General features: G+C 44.2%; 1 protein-coding gene across 1 annotated transcript in view; it reads right to left on the minus strand.

Moving 5' to 3' along the window:
* Window positions 1–24,030, minus strand: part of LOC137432633 (syndecan-4) — a 42,681-nt gene that overhangs the window by 4,105 nt on the left and 14,546 nt on the right. Inside the window, exons 2-3 of the mRNA XM_078783438.1 lie at window positions 4,337–4,442; window positions 1,429–1,496 (exon numbers count right to left, since the gene is read on the minus strand). Coding sequence (XP_078639564.1) covers window positions 1,429–1,496; window positions 4,337–4,442 — 174 coding nt within the window. The remainder of the gene's footprint in view (window positions 1–1,428; window positions 1,497–4,336; window positions 4,443–24,030) is intronic.

Genomic DNA, 24,030 nt, shown 5'->3' on the forward strand with positions numbered 1-24,030 from the left:
ATGAGGTCGAAGGAACTGCCTGCAGAGATCAGAGACGGGATTGTGTGGAGGCACAGATCTGGGGAAGCCTACAAAAAAATCTCTACTGCATTGAAGGTTCCCAAGAGCACAGTGGCCTCCATATTTCTTAAATGGAAGAAGTTTGGAACAACCAGGACTCTTCCTAGAGCTGGCCGCCCGGGAAACTGAACAATCGGGGGAGAAGGGCCTTGGTAAGAGAGGTGACCAAGAACCCGATGGTCACTCTGGTTGAGCTCCAGAGATCCTGTGTGGAGATGGGAGAAACTTCCAGAATGACAACCATCACTGCAACACTCCACCGATCTGGGCTTTATGGCAGAGTGGCCAGACGGGAGCCTCTCCTCAGTGAAAGACACATTAAAGCCCGCTTGGAGTTTGCAAAAAAGCACCTAAAGGACTCTCAGACTGTGAGAAACAAGATTGTGTGGTCTGATGAAACCAAGATTGAACTGTTTGGCTTCCGTCTGGCCACTCTGCCATAAAGCCGTCCAACTAATGCCATGATATCACTTCAAATGTGATATTTCCGTTTTTTATTTTTAATAAATTTGCAATACTTTCTAAAATCCTGTTTCCTCTTTGTCATTATGGGGTATTGAGTATAGATTGACGAGGGAAAAAAAGAATTTAAACGATTTCAGCACGAGGCTGCAATATAACAAAATGTGACAAAAGTGAAGGGGTCTGAATACTTTCTGAATGCACTGTATAGTAAGCATGTCTTGTTTGACGAATCCTTAGTTGTGGCCCATCAAGAGGTCCACCTTGCAGATACAGCCACATGGTGGCACAGCTGAATCTATGAAGACTTGCCATAGAGCTAGACGGGCACAAGTTTGAATCCCATGTCCTACATTTTGCCTCTGCATCTGATAAACACACCTTCACATCTTTAGAGACCACTGCACAATTCAGGCAGCTATGGTGTTTATAAAACAAGCATTGCAACTGACATAATGTATGCAATTGTCTTGCATAATATGGCCTGCCTTTTCCAATACGGGCTTCAACAGCCATAAATTGCAATCACAAAGTTCAGGTGCTGCCACCACTGCCACACATTTGTCACCAATCACCAATTATGGAGTTTTTGGAGTCAACCTAGATCACAGCACCGGCTCATTTTGGATGGAAACCTTTCTGCAGGAGCCTTGGCCATCGAGGTTAACAAAGAAGACAAATAGTCCATGTATGACTAAAGTAAGTGACAAACCTAAATGCAGCTTGCAACAAATTGAAGTCACAAGAAAGAAAAAAATCTAAAAACAATCCAGAAAGCATCTACAGATCCAATTTATTGTCCTCAAGCTCCTTAAAAGCAGAAAATATTAACATTTTGGAACTTCATATTCGTGTTTTTTAATGTTAACATCTGGACATAATTTCCATGCTAAAGGATAAACTCACCTTAGGCACTCCATTCATTTCTGGGTCCATCATTCCATGATTGTTTAATCCAACAGATGTTGAAAATCCTTGAAAAAAAGGTAATATGAAAAGGAAGGAAGTTGTAATCAAAGGAAAGGTCAACACTGGCCAAATAGGTTGCTAAATAAATAGGAGTAAATTACTTGGCTTGACTTGTTTGGCATTCCCATCTGAGCAATTGCCTCATGATTCTGTTCTCCGATGTTTAAACCCAAAGCAAAGTGTAAATTTGTAAATTTGTTGTTCTCAGACATGCAATACATGCCTCGGACAGTGCAGGAATAAAAAAGAAATCGCTTAAGATCCCCAAACCCATGTCTGATCTGGGTTCAATTCCCAAACCGACAATAAGCGCAATACAGTACAAGTCGCTTTGAGCTCTTTTAATAGATGAGGAAGAAGAGTAAGGGATATACCTTACTGGGTAAACAAAATGCTGTTGTAAAGCATCAATTCAGGTCCCAGAATCTTACATTCAGTCTCTCCGAGCCTCTTCCCTTGACTTTGGCATCATTGGGGGTGTATTTCACCACCACAACGATACAAACACGCAGGGAATAATAAAACTATTGTTTCTCTTGAGGTTTTGGCCAATTTATTTGGCAATGTCATCTGTATTTCGAGGATTTTCGAATGTAGGCCTTGCATCGATGTGCAATTTGCCAGAACAAAGCAACCTTTTCTTAATTCCGGGTTAATTTCCAGCGACGTGGGTCATGAATACAGGGAAATATACATTGATGAAAAGATTGCGCTGAATGCTTGTGATAACCAGGGTGCCTGATACCGTGGTTTGACTGTGTATGTAAACATAAAACTGTAATACCTGATTGCCATTGTACACTGTCTGTAAATGACAATCGCATGGGCACTTATCTAATCATAACTGCCATAAAACCGAGAAACATCAGCTACCTCAGGGAGGGATAGTGTGACGTCCCATGACCAACCGTGAGCAGAGCGAGGCTAGACTGGACGACTTTTATTTCCAGATATTTTAGTTTATGGACATTTTCAAAGGAAATTTGACTTTTTCTGGTATATTGGCTTTGAGTTGCATCAGAATGCCAAATTTTAGCTTTCTAGCCCACCTAGAAAGTACTAAACATCTATATCAGTGAATGAGTGCAGAGCCAGTGGTTCGAAAGATCGAGCATGCGAGCGCACGCACACACGCACGCGCACACAAGCACACACACAGCACCTTTTGTAGCAATGACTGCTATGAATCCTTTAGGTAGGTCTCTACTAGCTTTTCACAGCGAGATGGTGAAATCTTCACGTCCTTCGTCCATTTTTCACCTGAGAATTGCTCTAATTCGGCCAAGTTTGATGGGGATTGTTGGACTGCAATCTTAAAATCTCACCATAAATGTTCAATTGGGTTAAAGTCAAGATTATGACTGGGCCACTCAAGAACATTTATTTTCTTCATATTCAGTCATCCCAGTGTGGCTTTAGCTTTGCGCTTCGGATCATTGCCCTGCTGAAATGTGAATCTCCAAACTAGTTTCAGATTCATGGCTGACTCAATCAGGTTTTCATTGAGGATTCTCCTGTGCTTTGCACTTCTATCCTGCAAGTTTGCCAGTCGCTGTTGATGAAAAGCAGCCCCATAACATGATGCTGCAACCACCAAGCTTAACAGTAGTGATGGTGTTGACTGGGTGATGTGGAGTGTTAGGCTTGCACTAGACGTAACGCTTTGAATTTAGACCAAAAAGTTCAATTTTAGTCTCGTCTGACGACAAAAAAAATTCTCCACATGTCTGCAGTATTATTCAGCGTTTCTTTTTTGCAAACTCAGTTTAAGGTTTTGATGAAAAGTTTTGCCTAATTAACCCTAATTAACCCTTTTATTTTTGAAGAAAAGTTCAAAGTTTTGAAACTTTGAGGTTTTAGTTGTGTCTTTTTCAGTAATGGCTTCTTTGTTGCCACCTGTACATAGAGGCCAGCTTTGTGAGGGGAACAGGATATTGTTGATTGATGAACACTGACCCCCATCTCAGACATAGAGCCTTAGAGATCTTTCAAAGTCAATGTTGGATTTCCAGTGACATTCCAAACCAGTTTCCTGCTTGCCCAACTGCTGAGTTTGGATGGACCACCTGATCTGGGTAGTCTGGGTGGTATGATGTGTCTTCCACTTCTTAATAATAGATTTCACCGTACTCAAAGGGATAATGAGTTAGTTGTAAATCTTCTTATAATCCTGTTCTAAACAATTATTCTCCACCACCTTATGTATGACTTCTTTAGAAAGCTCCTGTCATGTTTGCCTTGTTGGTTGACCAAGTGAGTTGCACCTTAAAACTCAACTTAGATATGTGGGGAACTTAATTTTTAAGTTAAACCACTGATTACAGACAGGTGAAACCTATTACACTTATTTTGTAACCTTTCAGATAAATAATTTGCTCCTGAAGTGATTGAGGGTTAATTAGGCAAAAGGTTTGAATACTTATGCAACTGAGAATCATCTGACTTTCTCTGTTAATCAAACTTATTCACATTTTATCTGCATTTTTTAAAAAGTTTTATGACTTTGGAGTAGTTTGCGAAGACTATAAAGTTTGATTTGAAAGCATAATGAAATAAGCTCAGGTGGCATCAGAATCTGAAAACTTTGGAGGGGGATGAATACATTTACAGGCCACTGTACACCGACATTACCTCATGTTCTGGCCAGAGCTTTGAATTTTAGCCATGTACGGAATCGGCATGATTCACATATTTCCCAACTCCCATTTATTTTTGACTTATGCCTCACTGTTTGTTGCTTAAGCATCTCATTCTTAGTTTTTTTTAAGCATCTTGCAATTGTGCCTTGCTTAGCAAAACATATTTCATCGACAAACAATGAAACATCACCACCCAAGCCGATTACCTTCCACACCAGATGATGAGCCATCGGAGTCATCATCTCCATCTTCAGCGTCCATCAGACTGCCTGACGCTTCATTCTCAGGTGGCAAGTGAGTTTCTTCCTGCAGCTGAACAGGAGGATAACAGTAGGTACTAGAGAGTTAATAGAACAAAATACCCCACACAGTGTTCAAGTATATACTTCAATTTTAATAAAATAATGATACTAAAAACCGTTTAAAAATTCCAGAAGTTTAGCGCTATTGAAGCAGTCGTATACATCACCCTTACACAGCATCCTATTTAATATGTCCAAGTACAACTAAATATAACAAATTTGAGGTTATTGGAAGTAGTCTAGTCTGTTAAGGAATTTCCTGTTCTTTGCCAGATAAAAGTATGAATTTTTTTTCTACGGATGCTAGAACACAAAAAGGAAAAACTTGGCCTAGGAGCTACCTGAACTGTGTATTACCTGAACATGTGTGTAACTGTGTATTGTGTACTACCTGAACACTGTGTGTGTGGCCTGTGTATTCATTAACAACCGTTATTTGTGTTTTATCAATTTAGGATGTGGCGTGCTCCTATTTGCATGGAGGCATGACACCATGCCCATGAAATGCTGCCACTAGCGGTGGAAGAGTGCGGAACACCAGAGAAAATGGACGTCAGCAGTTTAGTTTTTCACCGATGGTGAACCCATGTGGGCCATTTATTCAACAAATGGAGACATATCACAAGACATGATGGCAGATGCTACTTCACAGGTGATTATAAATTATATTTCTCAGGGATTGCTGGGGTGAATATCGATACGGTAACATGAAACAAGACGACATCATCTATCTATAATTCCAGTAATCTCTGTATGTCTGTGTGTATGTCTGTGTGTCTGTGACCGCTGTTTCTCGACAACCACGGGTCCGATATACTTTAAACTTGCCAGGTATATTGCTGGGGACCCGAGGATGTGCCTTTTCAAGGTTTCATATTAATCGGACAAGTAGTTACCGAGCTATGTCCAAAAAACGATTCAACCAATCAGAGAGCAGCGAGCTATCACGTGTGCCGAACGTGCCGAACAGACTCTGCCTCGGACGGCACATTTGAGAGCGTATTCATTTATTTCACGTTGGCAAACTATGTTGGCGTTAAACTATGTTTTAAAACTAATTAAAACTAATTTGCGATTCATCGTAACTGCGATATGCGACCTTCCGGACAGTCAAATGAGGACGTCACTTCCGGACTTACGGATAGTCATAGTGACGACGTACTGATGCTGAACGTGGCGAGCAGACGCTGTAAGGTACGATCGATTGTAGTACACGTTTATAATAACTCTGCCGATACAGGCCCGATTAACTGCAGCGCCATCCGAGCTGCGGCGTCGGGACGATACATTCATTGTACGGTCACATCACGCACTTACGGGCACGCCCATGGGCCCATGGGCACGCCCAGACATTTTTTTTTTTTTTTTGGCAAGGAACGGGCACCCACGTACGGGCACGTCCTAGTTGCTGTAAATTTGAGTTGTGTGTTGTAGCCTATCCTATGCCTGCACTCACATGTGTACCTTCTTTCAGGATGGAAGCTCTAATGTCAGCCAAAGCGATGCTGATTTCCCTTGTTTATTGATTGGAGCAGATTGCTTCATTTGCCAGACCGTTACTTCAGAGCCTCTGAAGTGTCTAGAAAACAGTCATGCTGCTGCCCCTCTGCGTGTGGAAACGTTCACAAAGTTTATTCAAAATATTGATGGGATGTCTACCTTGCAATGTGCGGTTTGATGAGTGTGATATTGCCAGTTTGTGTGAGAATCGTGCGTCATGGCACAAATCATGCCACTGACATCGCCATCTCTAAACTTCGATCGTCAAGAGTCAACTGGCGAGGCCCAATACCATGCTTTCATGAAGGAAATGTTGGAGGATGATATATTGATATAAGATCACTGCATGAGCCCATCAATAAAACTAGAGGTTCCAGAGAACCTGACCTCAACTGGACTATATCAATATGGCTAGAATATGCATAAATAGAACCACAACTATACACAAAGAATTAAGTTAAGCACCCCCCCGTTTTTTTACAACCTCGCACATTACAAGTTTGTTGTCGTCAAAACAGTGTAATATACCCATGATATTGCTATATTTTCTGGAGAAGTGATATTATGGTCACATAAAAACATAACAATCATGCCGTTTTCAATATTTTATTCTGAATAATTTAAGGTGAAATTTTTTGGGAATTTTAGGCATATTTTCACCTCAATTTAAGTATGGAGCTATAGGTCCATCACGGACAGTGTGGATGACGTTTATGTTTTCTAACGTACAGTCATTGTTCTGAGAAGACCTCTAGCGATCTTTGCGTCAATAACGTGTGTAGGACCCACGTGATCGGATGGAGCAAGGTGCTGTGACAACCATCCCCTGGCCTGCGTACAGTCCTGACCTGAACCCCCTCGAGCACGTTTGGGACATGTTGGGACGACAAATTGCGAAGATGGTCCCTCCAATAGCCAATCTGGATGAATTGGAACGTGCATTACATCGGGAATGGAACAACCTGCCACAGCAACGCATACGACGGCTTACAGGGTCTATGAGACGTAGGGTTGAGTCAGTGATCCAATCACGTGGGTCCTACACACGTTATTGACGCAAAGATCGCTAGAGGTCTTCTCAGAACAATGACTGTACGTTAGAAAACATAAACGTCATCCACACTGTCCGTGATGGACCTATAGCTCCATACTTAAATTGAGGTGAAAATATGCCTAAAATTCCCAAAAAATTTCACCTTAAATTATTCAGAATAAAATATTGAAAACGGCATGATTGTTATGTTTTTATGTGACCATAATATCACTTCTCCAGAAAATATAGCAATATCATGGGTATATTACACTGTTTTGACGACAACAAACTTGTAATGTGCGAGGTTGTAAAAAAACGGGGGGGTGCTTAACTTAATTCTTTGTGTATATATAGTTTATATGTGCTAAAGAGGTACAGTAACGTTGAAGGTATCTCATGTTTAAACAGGAAACGAGAAAAATTGAGCCTTCTAGCTACATTAGGAAGTACCAGATTGACAAAAATCGATTTTTCAATATGGCCGCCCTGCCGTGCCCATTTTTGGGCGTGCAATGCCCAAATGCAATCCCAAACTAGTTTATGTCTTAAAGATGCTGCATAACAAGTTTCATCAAATTTCATCAATATTTGTGACTTTTAGAGCGTAGACGTTGAATTGCTTACAGACGACAGACAGACAGACGACAGACAGACGACGGACACTGGGTGTCGACAAAAACTCAGCTGGACATAGTCCAGTTGAGTTAAAAATCGTATCGTATATTTAAAGAAAAGAAGAAAAAGTCCTCCAGCAAGCAGGCCTATAACCTAAAATCAGTTTAGAATGATCTGTCATAGTTCGGGCAGATGTATGTTGCTATTCCCAGCCCAGCGCACCTGGTCACAGCAACGCACACGATTGCACCTCCTGTCTGCAAACCCTGGCTAAATCATCTGAGTTCATCCCCACCGTACAAACAAACATGAAGCTCACCCTGTTCAATACCCGGTCCCTCAACAACAAAAGCCTCATCCTGAACGACTACATTCTGGATAATAAACTGGACTTTCTCTGTCTCACTGAAACCTGGCAACAACCTCTGGACTACTTCTCACTCAACCTCACTACACCCAATGGATATTCATACATCAATAAACCACGCTCGGAGGGCCGAGGTGGTGGAATTGCCGTAATACACCGACAGAACATCAAGACCAGCCTCATCTCCATCTCATCTGCTCCATCATTTGAACACCTGGCTTTTAAACTCTCTGGTCACACGCAGTCAGTCAGTCATGGCTGTCGTCTACCGCCCTCCCAAACCACACCCATCATTCCTGTCTGACTTCTCCTACTTTCTGACCCAGCTCTGTTCCCTCTCCCCCTCAATCCTCCTCCTAGGTGATTTCAATATCCACATGGACTCCACTGACTCCACAATAACCACTGACTTCACTGATTTACTCACCTGCTTTAACCTCACTCCACATGTCAACTTTCCTTCCCATAACCGTGGGCACATTCTGGACCTTGTCTGCTCTACTGGATTAATTTTGCACCATCTCTCTGGCTCTGACCTCACCCTCTCTGACCACTTAGCCATCACTATGACCATCAACATCCCCACCCCAGCACCAAGGCATTATCGCACTATCAACTTCCGTAAGCTAAACGCTCTTTGACCGACCTCATTCTCATCCACCCTCTCTGAAAAAATGTCCACTTCTCCCTTCGTTGACCTCCACACCCCTTCTGACCTCACTGACTACTACAACCACACTCTCTCCTCCTGCCTTGACCAGCTTGCGCCTATAAAAACCAAAACCGTTTCTTTCACCCATTCTGCTCCCTGGTTTACCCCTGAACTCCGCCTGATGAAAACTCGTGCTCGCCAACTTGAAAGACTCCGCAATAAAACAGGTCTCACAATTCACTCCCAAGCCTACAAGGACCACCTACAGCACTACAAAGATGCCCTCTCCCGCGCCCGCTCCGCCTACTACTCTCAAATTATCCACTCTGGCTCTGGAAACCCAAAAGCACTCTTCTCTACAATAAACAAACTCCTCAGCCCCCTGAACACCACCACCCAGTCATTCACAGTAGAAAACTGCATCTCCTTCCTTTCATTCTTCCAAAGCAAAACTGACAACATCTACAACAGCTTAACCACCACCGCACCTGCTCCCCCTCAAACCACCTGCCCCCCTTTATCCTGCCAACCCCTGTCTCAGTTCTCCCCAGTCTCCCCTACTGACCTCTCTGAACTCCTCATAGGAATGAAAACTGCCACCTGCACTCTTGACCCCATCCCCTCCAGCTTTGTCAAGGCCTCCCTTCCTGCTCTCTCTCCACTTATCACTGCAACAATAAACTCCTCCCTGTCTACAGGCATCGTCCCACCATCCCTCAAAATTGCTGCTGTTACCCCCATTCTGAAAAAACCTGGACTAAACCCTGACACCTTAAACAACATCAGACCCATCTCCAACCTACCCTTTCTGTCAAAAGTTTTGGAACGCACTGTAGCCACTCAACTCAAACATCACCTCTCTGCCAATAACCTGTATGAAACATTCCAATCCGGATTCCGCTCCAACCACAGTACTGAAACTGCTCTCCTCAAAATCACCAACGACCTTCTCCTCTCCTCTGATGCCGGCAACCTCAACATTCTCATCCTCCTCGACCTCAGCGCCGCCTTTGACACCATCAATCACACCATCCTCCTCTCCCGACTTGAAACCACCTTTAACATTACCGGCACTGCCCTCTCTTGGATCAAATCATACCTCTCCGACAGATGCCAGTTCATCTCCATCAATAACTGCAAATCCCCCACTGCTCCCCTCCCCCAAGGTGTCCCCCAAGGTTCAGTTCTTGGCCCCCTCCTCTTCATCCTGTACCTGTCCCCCCTTGGTCACTTAATCCGCCGTCATGGTCTCCAATTCCACTGCTTTGCCGATGACATCCAGCTTTTCATCTCCACCAAGTCCATCTCCACTGCCACCCACTCTATCCTGACAAACTGCATCACTGAAATAAAATCCTGGCTTCAAATCAACTTCCTCAAACTTAACTATGATAAATCTGAAATAATCATCATTGGCCCAAAAACGCTCACCAAATCCACCCATAACTTTGCCCTCAACATCGACGGTTTCCCAGTATCCACCTCCCCTCACATCCGGAATCTTGGCATCATCTTTGACCAAACCCTCTCCTTCGACAAATACACTAAACAGATCACAAAGACAGCCTTCTTTCACCTGAAAAACATCGCCCGTCTCCATCCATCCCTCTCCTCCACGGCTTCAGAAACCCTCATCCACGCCTTCATCACCTCCCGTCTGGACTACTGCAACAGCCTCCTCTATGGTTCACCCTCAATAATCACCAATAAACTCCAATACATTCAGAACTTCGCTGCCCGTCTACTCACCCATTCCCGGACCCGTGACCACATCACCCCCGTCCTTTATAAGCTTCACTGGCTCCCCATCCCCCAGAGAATCCAGTACAAAATCCTCCTCTTGACCTACAAAGCCCTCCATAACCTAGCCCCATCCTACCTGACTGACCTCCTCTCCAGACACACTCCCACCCGCAACCTCCGCTCTGCTGGTACCAACCTCCTGACCCCCCCCCCCCATCCGGACCAAATTCAGATCCTGGGGGGACAGGGCCTTCTCCATCGCTGCTCCCACCCTCTGGAACTCACTACCTCACACCATCAGAGACTCCTCCTCACTCACCACATTCAAAACATCACTCAAGACCCACCTGTTCAACACTGCATTCAACATTTAACCCACAGCATTTAACCCCTGACTATCTCTTCTCCTTCTCCTTCCTTTTGCTTTGATATTATTTACCTATTGATTTTTGTCTTTTTGCACTTGTTTTTTGTACTCTGTCAAAGCGCCTTTGGGCTTCTTGAAAAGCGCTATATAAAATAAATGTATTATTATTATTATCATTATTCAGCATAGTGAGGGTAACATGGATAAGTTCTTCCAACATGAGATATGCTCCTTCCCCCCATCTTAAACAGATGTTGCAAGGATAAAGTTCTGGAAGAAATCAGACCTCCTGAAGTGCCTAAAGGGAGCTGAATCTTTAAATCATGACCTACCACAACTGTGCCATACCGCCGTCCGGTGCAGCTATCGTTCATGTACTGTCACCTAATGCAGCCTGCAAGACATTCCACAATTATGCCAATCGAGTCTTCACACCATACATTCACCAGCAACTCAGGAATAATGAATGACCAGATATTGTGTGGGATGTGTACCATGGTGACAGCCACAAGGCATACACATGAGAGAAGCATGGCGATGGTGCCCGTAGGAAAGTTTCGGGTCAGACAAGCACTCCCGATTGGAAAACTTTCTTGTGGAATCCTGAAAACAAGGGGTTCTTTACATTAATATCAACCAAGGTGATGGAGATAAATCTCCCTCCATGTAAAAAGCTGTATGTCACCTCTGGAGAAAAGGTTCTGGGTTGGTTTTGCTTTCAGTAAAGACTTTACTCATCACATCAGCACCATGTACCACAGCATCGGTGAGGCAAACTTGTGTGCGCTGCATGTATTCCACACGCCAACAGGTTGTGACACTACTTCGGCAATCACAGACGTAGGGAAGAGTTTCAGATTTTCAGATTCATGATTCGCAAACATGGTTGCCCACTCCAGACTTCACGGAGGCCCTCGTGTACTTGGCAAGTCATCCGTTTCATATTCCCGACACAGACTCAACACAGTTAAAGGCCATCGGGAAGTTTAGAGTACGGATATATGACAAGTCTGGTGATTCTGTCTCAATCAATTAAGCAAGGATGAATTTGTTTTGCCGGAAGACAGTCATGTGTTGTACCGATTTCCACCAACACAGGTGAGAAATTGAAGACGACGAACCTCCTTGGTCACTAATCATTTACTGGATATTACAACCAAAACGTCTAGTATTTTGCAGATGATTACATATCACCACAAATGTTGATAAGCTTACTAACGAGCCTTACATTTCTACTTCAGGATGCACTGTACCAGCATTTGAAGCCTTCGATCTCACAGAGCAGTATTTTGATCACAAGTGATGAGTCAAGACGACTTGATGCGACTCCAAGTGGATATGGTTGGGTGAAGGTAGATGATTTGTGGCAACCTGTCTGGATCACCAGAGCTATAGTTCCAAAAGCCTGCAGGGAACTAATGAAATGCGGCTGCAAGAATGAGTGTCACGTGTGTAAATGTGCCAATACATCGCTGAAGCGCACCCGTCAATGCAAGTGGCCTAATGCCAGGTAATCGAGGAGTATGCCAAACTCATTCAATTGTACCAGATTCTGGTTATTATGTTCATCGTTTACATCACTGAAAAGGTATCTCTGCAGCATTCGACGTTGAGAATATCAACATGGTCTGTTTTGGTTATCACAAAAACCTCAATCTACCACTGGTGGCCTTGACCTTGGGTTTCAGGTTCCATTGCATTTCCACTTGGATATCTAGAGGCTGCAGTAATATCAGTCAGGGATTGTATCTATTTCAGTTGTACTCGTAATCTAGCATCATTTTCGAGGCAATAACGTGAAAGAATGTCGTTTTTCTGTGGAAATGTGATTTTGACCTGTCGTGACCTTGAAATTGACCATCAAGGACAAAGTTGAGCGGCTCCTTGGCCAAAATGTTTCGGTATCGTTATATTTACTTACACACCAAATGTGGAGCAGTTTAGTTTGACAGTATGTGTACAATCCATTAAAGTTACAGAACTTCCAGATGTTTACAACTTTAGAACCCAGTAGAATTACCTTTGAGAACCCTGTATAATTACACTTTAGAAACCTTTAGAGTTAAACACAGCGGGTTAGAAAGGTTCTTCTTCATTTATGATGGATGAATGGACAGATGTAGGAAGGACATAGGCACGTATCGAAGCGTGCAATTGCTTTTACCCTGCTTTTTGCTTTGCGTGCATGGGGTAAACACATGACCTCATTCGTTTGTGCAGCTATATATATATAGCTATGTAGCAATTATACCTTCATAACACCAACTGTGCTGAGGCATGATGGAGATCTAGTCTTTCAGCGAGCATAATAGGTTTCTCCTGCATTATTCAACTCCCACTATTAGACTTTGATATGGTGCATTAAAAACCAGTCAGTCAAGAAGCACATACTGTATTTGGAAATTGCTCAGTATCGTTGCTATGGCACACAAAACAAAAACAAGTCATATCATTCCCTCCTGCTTACAACATCAAAAGTATCCGCTGTGGTTAAAAAGGAAATTGCAAAACAATTGCTACACATCAATAAACTGACAGCTCATTAAGTGTATGTCAAGACAAGGAGTTACACCAACTTATCCATACCTTTTTCCAAAAAACACACACACACACACACACACACACACACACACACACACACACACACACACACACACACACACACACACACACACACACACACACACACACACACACACACACACACACAGACCTGGGAGGGCTCCGTCCCACCTTCCGAAACCTGCATATGGAGATAACGACCAATAACACACACACAACCATAACCTAGTGGCAGTAATTACTGTAACACTTGATCTGAAACTGGTGAGAGGTGTAAAGGTAAAAAAAAAAAAAAAAAAGGATGGAACTTTGATCAACTTAACAGTACAAGCAAATAAGTTTGTGAGTGATGCTGAAAGGGATACAAGTGATGAAAATTAATGACAAATAACCAAGGGGAGAACATGAAATATATACAATTTTAAAAGTTTGTTGCATGAAAGGTGAAAAAGCATGAAAGCCACGTGTAACAGAGAAAATGTTGGAAAAGATGAAGAAAAGGTGGTTATGGAACCATCAGACAACAAAGGAAGCTAAATTAGCTGGAGACTGGGAAAGAACGAGTTAGGTAGGGCAACAGGTAAAGTCAGAGTGCAGCGGTAGAAAAACAACAGTGTGATGATCTGTGAGATTTGGAACAACGCAGGAGGTGCGATCCAATTCGAGAGAGGGCGAGGCAATCTGACAGATAAAAGGAAAGAACTAGAACGGGCACTCGGTAGAGCGCATACCTTCGCCGCAGCTACTGTTCTGTACTTGGCATGGGAGTGTAGGGAACAGAACAGTGAACAGTTTGGTGCTGATTTCATGCAAATCGGATAAGAATTGACCGAGTTATGACAAAAAACGCACATTTTGCAAGGTCGTGACCCCCCTGACCTTTGACCCCCAACCGCTAACAAGGGTAATGTCTTCACTGGGTCATGTCGTATATCACAAGATCGGGCATTGAATTCTGAACATTTTGGCATTAGTTGCATGCCAATTGGATAAAAATTGACCGCGCTATGGTAAAAATACGATTTTGACCTTTTCGTGACCTTGACCTTGACCTTTGACCCGATTGCTCCCAAAATCTAATCAAATGTGTCCCGTATAATAACCAATCATCCCACCAAATTTCATGCAATTCGGTTGAATACTTTTTGAGTTATGCGAATAACATACACACACACACACACACAGACATACAAATAAATACACAGCGATCAAAACATAACCTTCCGCTTTTGCGAAGGTAATAAGGACGTGTCACTGCGAAGGACAAGAACAGTCATCGACACACTGATCCAGAAAAAGTGAGAAAGAGATGGAAGTAGTGTAATGAAATTGTGTGTGGTGCAAAACTAATCAAAAATGACCAATGTCTCAACAGAACGAGAACGGCACTCGGTGGAGGGCACACCTCCGCGAGGTGAACAGTTTGCATTTTGTACATCAGAGTAGACCAGAAAAATCACAATACAGAATCACATTTAATCAAAATCAATCACCACAGGTCCAGGCTTTCATACCCTGATCTACCCCTCGTTTTTGGCCGTATCACTCAATGGTGAAGAATCACTTAAGAACTTCTACTATCTGGATCCGGATCCGGATCTTCACCAAAACCGAATCGATTCTTCCTCGTCACACACATAACCTATCCAACAAGTTTCGTCCAAATCCATCGAAAAGTATTTTTCTCAACCATCGAAAAAAAGATTTCCATCGAATTTCCAACCAACGACTCCGTCTTGAATCCCGTTGAGAATCTGTGGAAAGACTTGAAGATTGCTGTTCACCGACGTTCCCCATCCAACTTGACAGGGCTTGAGCAAATCTGTGAGGAAGAATCTCCCTAAATCCAGATGTGCAAAGCTGATACAGACAAACCCAAGAAGACCCGAAGCTGTAATCGCTGCCAAATGCGCTTCTACGAACTATTGACTCAGGGGGTTGAATAATTATGTAAATTATATATTTCTGTATTTAAATTTTAATTATTCTGTAATAATTCCACTTTTACATGATGGTGTATTAAGTGTCGATCAGTTACAAAAAATAAATCTCAATTTAATAAATTTTAAAGCCAGGCTGTAACAACAAAATGTAAAAAAAGTTAAGGGGTGTGAATACTTTCTGTAGGCACTGTACATTGTACAGTGCAGTAGTATTTGGTATGTGAGCTCTTTGCTTGAAATAGAGCATGACACCTAGTTTTTTGTGTCTGCTCATATACATCAGCTTATCAAAATACGACTGTGGACTGTTCCAAATATCCAATATAGTCTAGTAGGAAGACTAGGTCCCCCTGCACCCCTCGGAGATATACTTCTAATCAGTGTTTCTAGATTGGAAAAAATGTGTAGAAAATGACTAGCTATGGCCCCAAGCTGAAAAAATGTCCCACATACCATTTTTATGCAAATTACTGCTGCAAATTTTATGCAAAATTATGCAAATTTTATGCAAATTTTTGATGAGGAGTAGAGTTGAGGGGTCTTTGAGGGCTTCATCGAGGTGCTCTCGGTTGCAAGACTGGGTCATTCTGAGAAGCACAGCAGGGTCAGAGATCATGATGTTCTCCTCCTCAGTGAATCTCTCCATCAACAGCCTCTCCATTGCCTCACACACTGTTTTGAGGCAAAAGAGGGACTTTGCGTAGGCCTTTCCACTGAGAACACCTTTGAGAGATCCACTTGTTACTAGTTGTGCCTCAAAGAGAATCTCTGCATATCCAGAACCACGCATCTTGTGTCCAGTGAGCATCCCGATGTAGTTCATGGATGTGTGGAAGGGTCCAATCGTTACTACATGACTAGCAAATTCATTTGGCCAGCGCCAGATGATGGGAAGGGCTTTCATGCAGACACCCAGATCAAATGTATTCAGGACCCATCTCTGACCCACCTCAGCAGTTGCTGCCTCGGAACGCTTCAGTAGCTCACGAACAACTGCGTTGTCTGTGATCGGTTGGTGGATAGGCGTGCAGTAGTCGACTGTTGATTTGCTGGGTGGGGGAGAACCAGTTGCAGAGGTGAAACCCCCTAGCCCAGGCACAGGCTGCAGGCCATTGCCATGCCATGCAGGCACCAGGCACAGACCGATCACAGACAACGCAGTTGTTCGTGAGCTACTGAAGCGTTCCGAGGCAGCAACTGCTGAGGTGGGTCAGAGATGGGTCCTGAATACATTTGATCTGGGTGTCTGCATGAAAGCCCTTCCCATCATCTGGCGCTGGCCAAATGAATTTGCTAGTCATGTAGTAACGATTGGACCCTTCCACACATCCATGAACTACATCGGGATGCTCACTGGACACAAGATGCGTGGTTCTGGATATGCAGAGATTCTCTTTGAGGCACAACTAGTAACAAGTGGATCTCTCAAAGGTGTTCTCAGTGGAAAGGCCTACGCAAAGTCCCTCTTTTGCCTCAAAACAGTGTGTGAGGCAATGGAGAGGCTGTTGATGGAGAGATTCACTGAGGAGGAGAACATCATGATCTCTGACCCTGCTGTGCTTCTCAGAATGACCTAGTCTTGCAACCGAGAGCACCTCGATGAAGCCCTCAAAGACCCCTCAACTCTACTCCTCATCAAAAATTTGCATAAAATTTGCATAATTTTGCATAAAATTTGCAGCAGTAATTTGCATAAAAATGGTATGTGGGACATTTTTTCAGCTTGGGGCCATAGCTAGTCATTTTCTACACATTGTTTCCAATCTAGAAACACTGATTAGAAGTATATCTCCGGGGGGTGCAGGGGGACCTAGTCTTCCTACTAGACTAATAGGATTTTCCACAATTTATCCAAGACGTTTGCTTGCTCTTTGATTTTCTCAGTATCCACTTGATCCCATGTAGCATGTACCCTGTGATGCTCAAATCAGGACTTTCTGCAGCTAAAGGATCTTTGTGATTTGTTCATCAGGCTCTGTACATTTTACATAGCTTCTCAGCACATTGCCTGTGCACTTGGGATCAGTGTCATGTTAGAAGATGAATCCATGCCCAATGAGATGTGTTGCTGAGGGAATGGCACAATGGATCAGAACTTGCCTGTACTTGTCGGAAGTTGGTGTATCTTTGACTTCATGTAAATCTTCCACTACCTTCACTGAGACGCAGCCCCACAATTGTATTGATCCGCCCCATTCTTCACCGCAGCTGTTGTACACCAACAGTTATACCACACCCGGTCCGCCTGCCTGTGGACAAACTGCAATTGAGCATTGCCAAACAATTCAAATTTGGTCTCATCTGTGAAGAGCACCTTCTTCCAGAGTGATCATTCCACGAAGCTTTCAGTCGTAGTAGCCTTCAGAAATGTGCTTCTGTCATATGTTATTCGCATTTTACACAAAGTTTTTCCTGTTTCCATAATTATTTCGAATTCTTCTTCGTTTGTGTACAGCACAAGGATGTGGGGTAGCATCATTGACCGAGGGTGTGGTTGTGCTGCTGATGCAATGTCCTCTGGGGCTCTGCTGGTTAGAGTAAGAATTTGGCCATGGTGCCGGTGATAGCTCACATACTCTTCACAAAGAACACCATGGGATCTTTAACATCCACCAACGAATGCTGGCAGACGGGACCCCGTTTAGCGTCCATCCGAGGGACAGCACACACATCGATGATTCAACCTGCCTGCGAAACACCGAGATGACAGTTTATAGCTGGGTCAGACTACCCTTTCAGCAATATAGCAATATTATATAGCTGCTCTCTTAGCGATACTGGTTTCTTTATTCTTCTCACTCAAAATAACCCAATTAATAAAGTCCAATGTCCAAATTTGAAAGACGAGACACATTTCATCCCAATAATGTATGTGGAGTTTGCATGTTACATACGGTCATAAAAATGTTTACATGTTACATTTTAAAAAACATTGCCTCAAACAGGGAACCATGATTGTCATGGGGCCCGCAAGGCTAACCCCCGCTCGAGCGGGGAAAATGGCCTTAAAACGATCGTTCATTCAATCATTCATTCGGTCATAAGTGATGAAAATGCATGTGATACCACTAAAGGTTGTGACACCACTAAAGGTGGGATGCCTTGCCGTCACATATTTTGGAAAAATCACGCACAAGAGAATGCCCCATCTTGTGAGATGTAATGAAGTTCCAATCAATTAAGGTTAGTTTCTGGCAACAACAAAAAAATATAAAAACTAGAGAGGTTCCAGGGAACCTGAACTCAACTGGTCTATATCAATATGGCTAGAATATGCATAATAGAACCACAAACTATATAGTTTATATGTGCTAAAAAATATATGATAAAAATTGATTTTTCAATATGGCCGCCCTGCCGCGCCCATTTTTGGGCGTACAACGCCCAAATGCAATCCCAAACTAGTTTATGTCTAAAAGATGCTGCATAACAAGTTTCATCAAATTTCATCAATATTCGTGACTTTTAGAGCGTCGACGTCGAATTGTTTACAGACGACAGACAGACAGACAGACGACAGACGACAGACGGACGGACGACAGACGATGGACGACGAACACGGTGTCGACAAAAACTCAGGTGGACATAGTCCAGTTGAGTTAAAAATGAAAATCAATAATGATTAGATATGGATTGGTTTTTGAAACTTTATTTGAACTTGAAGTTCAAAAAGTCTCGATTCATGAGCAAACGCTTCTCCTTCCCCAAAATAAAGTAAAGCAAGAATGGTGTGTGGCGCCAAGGCCATTTGCAACCAATTGAATGGAACTGGAGGTAACAATGTCCATACTGATGAAAAGGATGCTTGGCATTGCAATCTATATAATTATATAAAACACAGTTTGTGTGTGTGTGTGTGTGTGTATAATGTTACCGATAGACTCCTAAACGGAGAGGCTCACGTGCTTGATATTTGGCATAGACATGGCCATTGAGCCTGGGAAGAACATGGCCGACCTAAAAAAAAAAATTTCATCATATTTTTTTACCATATTTTTACCTCAGCGCATTTCAGCGAGGAATATTATGCACGAAATCTGAGGCGGTGGCAGAGCAGCGTGCTGATTCGCTCAGAGCGATCACGTGATGTTCCTTGCCGCCATAAACTCACAATTACGCGTTCGCACGTAATTCAGAGCGAAAAGCGATTGCGTTTTTTCACATTTCAGCGAGGAACATTGCCATTCACACCACATAGGTATTTTTTTCTTTCATCTTTAGATCCATATTTTTTTTCAGCGAGGAATATTATGCACGGAATCTGAGGCAGTGGCAGAGCAGCGCGCTGATTCGCTCAGAGCGATCACGTGATGTTCCATCCCCACCGCCAGACCATTGAACATAAAACACAGTTTGTGTGTGTGTAATGTAATGTTACCTCCCCTCCCCCCTCCTCTTCCCCCCTTCCCCTCCCCCACTTACCCTCCCCCTCCTCCCCCACTTACCCTCCCCGACCCCCTCCCCTGCCCCTTCCTCCCTCCTCCCCTCCCCCTCCTCCTCCCCTTCCCCCACCTCCCCCTCCCCTCCCCCTCCCCTCCCCTTCTTCCTCCCCCCTCCCCCTCCCCTCCCCTTCTTCCTCTCCCATCCCCTTCTTCCTCTCCCATCCCCCTCCCCTCCCCCCTCCTCCACCCTTCCCCCTACCCCCTCCCCCCTCCACTTCCCCCCTTCCCCTCCCCCCCGACCCCTCCCGACCCCCCCCTCCCCCTCTTCCTCCCCTTCCCCCACCTCCCCCCCTCCCCCTCCCCTCCCCTTCCTCCTCCCCCATCCCCCTCCCCCCTCTGCACCCCCCTCTACCCCCTCCATCCCCCCTGCCCCTCCTCCCTCTCCCTCCCTCCCCCCCTCCGCCCTCCCCCCTCCTTCCTCCCCTTCCCCTTCCCCCTACACCCTACCCCCTCCCCTTTCCCCCTTACCCTTTCCCCCTCCCCTTCCCACCTTACCCTTTCCCCCTCCCCTTCCCACCTTATCCTCCCCCTTCCCCCCTCCCCCCCCAGTTCCCCTCCCCTTACCCCTTCCCCTTACCCCTTCCCCTCCCCCCCCCCCCCCAGTTCCCCTCCCCTTACCCCTTCCCCTCCCCTTTCCCCTCCCGGCAATGCCGGGTACTTCTGCTAGTCAAACTATACATACCAATGGATCACAATTAAAGGCATAATGTGCAGTAAACATGCTCACATCTTGTCTTTATGGTCTCGGGTTGAATCCCCGAAACGATCTGTATGTGACGAGACTATTCTCTGCAACTAAATTATGGAGCACACTTTTTCTAGAAGTGACGAATATTTCATGTCTATGCTGAAAATTGGATTTTAAGAGCATTTAAATGAAAATATTAAATCACTCAAACCCTCTCTGTGACGTGATCACAAGTTGAAATGACGAGTTGCACTGTGCAGATCCTAACGATGTGCGCATTATCTCAACAATCGAGTTGTCTGAAAAGAGACTTTTCCTTTCTAGGTGGGAGTTGGACTTGCTAGTACCATGGATCTTACTTATTGCATTCCGAACCAAATGAAACGGAAATGTGAATGAAAGTCTTTGTTTATAGTTTGCACAAAAGTTTGGCTTCTGGTTGCACAAAAGTTTGGCTTCTGGCTGTGTATAGGCCTACGAAATGGCCGATTTATGAAGCCAATGTGTAGAAAAGATGGATGTCGACCCATAGCCGGCAGACACGTTTCACAAAGGAGTCACTTGATATGAATATATGTGTATTGTCTAAATTTTTGATATCCAAGACACCGACAAAGATTTCCCATAATACAATCGTATTACAGGAGTAGGAGGACCGAGGAGGAATAGGACAAGGAAGAGGGTCAGAGTGGGTAGCTTCATCTTGAGTTTACTTCTATTTCCACTCTTTCGATCCGAGGCCCGCTCTCTGTAACAAATATACAAAGCTCCAACCACGGGTTTATAATCACGATCGGGTTAGTCCGTTTGGCATTCCCATTGGGGCACAAAGTTTAAGATTCTGGGTGGCCAGGTTCAACTACCGGATAATGTTGGTATTTGTCCATCTTCTAATGGTTTGATTACGACTCCGTGTAGAACGACTCGATTTCTGACCATGGACCCGATTTGCAACTTTTGACGACATCGTTTTTGTTACAAATGGGTCCCCATGCTAAATAATTTCTGTATCGGGCGATGTTTTAGGCAGGGGTGAATGACATGCAAAAATGTACCGAATAAGGTCAATACGAGGTCATTACAGGGTCCTTCCCAGAGGAACGCACACCTACTTAGCTCTGAGCGGTCTATCCTGGGTTTGAATCTCAGCTCAGGTATAAACCGTCATGCTGGTATTTCACAGGCAGGATCATTCATCAATGTGTTTTCTGTCCCTCAGAGGAATGTTAGACTGTGTCCGTCTGTCGGCATTTGTTTGTGGACGTTAAAGATCCGACAATGTCCTTCGCAAAGGGTAAGCGAGTTATCGCCGACACCATGAACAACTTACAAATTCCTGCTCCGAGCCTACAACTGGGAAGGCAAGCGAAAGCCACCCATCCATGTTGCGGCCCTTCTTTGGCAGCGCTGAACCTGCCTCTGGGCAGAACTCCAGAAATAATAAATTAATATTAGTTCACGAGTTATCAAACAGAGTGACCACTATATTCGTCATGGGTGTGTGTGTGTGTGTGTGTCTGTGTGTCTGTCTGTCCGCTGCATAACCACCCGATGATATCATCCGATCTTGATGAAACTTGGGTGGGAGGTTGATATCATGATCTAGTTGTGTCCTGCCTGGAGTGGGCGTATTGCGCCCATTGTGGGCGGAGCCACGCATGAAAAAGATGTCTTTTTATCGGGTAATCGAGTTCAAGCTGCATCTTCTCTGAGGGGTTTGGTGGAATCTGACAGGGGTTTCGGTATTTGGTTAGGCCAATGTCATGTGTCTAGCCCCACGGAGCTCGATTTTTCATTTTCGCCCCAAGGTCAAGGTCACAAGGTCACGAAATTTAGTAAAATCGATTTTAGATGGTTTTATTACATTGTTCGCTTCCTGATAGGGTGAAATGTCCTACATGATCTTACATTATCACATAAATCATGAAATACAAGTTTTCCAACAAATTTCAGAATTGTTGACCCTTGAACGTCACAAAGGTCAAAGTTTCAAAGTTGTCGGAATCGAACCGATTTTTCGGTATTGTGTAGCTAACTAACCTCATAACTGATTAGACGTTATTTTCTTTCTCATTTCAAGGTCAGTAACCTTCGTTTTGACATTTACAGGCCTGGCCTGTCCGGGCCTGTTTCGGTTATAGTCCGTCCTTTGTCATTGAATACCGCTCGCTCGTGAACCATCGTCGTCTCCTGACTTGTATATTTTATCTTTATAATACAATACTTTTCTTGGTAAAATGCATCATTCATATTATGTTGTTGCTGATGCTTTGTTCTCCAAATTGATTTGCAGGAATGTGTGAAAATTAAGAACCTCTGTACTGCTCAAGGCTGAAGAGGCATCTCAGTATTAATGGGATATCCCACTGTGTGGTCTGCCAAATAACGACGTTGAAAAAATCCCGCTCTTCAACCGATTAAGGAAGAAATCAAGTGACGGATGTTATACCTGAAAGAAAGCAACTACAAGATTCCGAATTGGCAGTTATATTGGAAAGGTTGATCAGAATTCTACACTGGGGCAATGATTATATCCAATGGCATAAGAATTGTTAACTCCAAGTTCACCGCAGAAGGTAACAGCCAAGGTGTTTAATGAAAAAGAAAAAGAAAAAAGGAAAGACACAAGACAACAGAACATTATTTCACAACAGGAACAATGGTATCTCAGCCACAGCTCTCTCGATATGTGCAGAGTTGCACAAACAAGACATTGTGCAGATCCTGCAAACACGATGTTGACGATGTGCACATTATTGCAAAAACCAAGTTGTTTGAAAAGATCCTTTTCCTTTCCAGGTGGGAGTTGGACTTTCTGGAACCGTGGATCTTGTTGCATTCTGAACCAAGTGAAACAAAAATGTGTATGAAAGGCTTTGTTTGTAGTTTGCAGAAAGGTTTGGCTTTTGGCAGTGTATAGGCCTATGGACATGAATGATTTATGAAGCAAATAACCAATGTTTAGAAAAGATGCATGTGGACCCATGGCCAGCAGATACGTTTCACGATGTAAAACATTCAATGATGCTGTGAAATTGAGCTTAACCGAGAGCTTACTTGGACCACTTGATCAAAAGGAGTCACTTGTATGTATTGATGTGTATAATCCCAAATTTTTGATATCCAAGACACTGACAAAGATTGGCCATCAAACAAAAAGATGACAGGAGCAGAGGGACGGAGGAAGAGGGAAGGGGGAGTGGGAGGGAGGGGAAACAGGCCGGGGGGGGGGTGGAGAAACAGGCTAGGGGAGAAGGGGAAACAGGCCAGCGGGGGTGGAGAAACAGGCTAGGGGAGAAGGGGAAACAGGCCAGGGGGGGTGGAGAAACAGGCTAGGGAAGAAGGGGAAACAGGCCAGCGGGGGTGGAGAAACAGGCTAGGGGAGAAGGGGAAACAGGCCAGCGGGGGTGGAGAAACAGGCTAGGGGAGAAGGGGAAACAGGCCAGCGGGGGTGGAGAAACAGGCTAGGGAAGAAGGGGAAACAGGCTGGAGGGGAGCGGGGGGAGGGAGCTAGGCGAAACAGGCGGGGGAGAAACAGGCTGGGGAGAAACAGGTCGGGGAGAAGGGGAAACAGGCCAGGGGGGGTGGAGAAACAGGCCGGGGAGAAACAGGCTAGGGGAGAAGGGGAAACAGGCTGGAGGGGGGCGGGGGTAGGGTGCAAGGCGAAACAGGCGGGGGAGAAACAG

This window comes from Myxine glutinosa, chromosome 8 (genome assembly GCF_964187855.1).
Source record: "Myxine glutinosa chromosome 8, kmMyxGlut1.1, whole genome shotgun sequence".
In the NCBI taxonomy this organism is placed as follows: Eukaryota; Metazoa; Chordata; class Myxini; order Myxiniformes; family Myxinidae; genus Myxine; species Myxine glutinosa.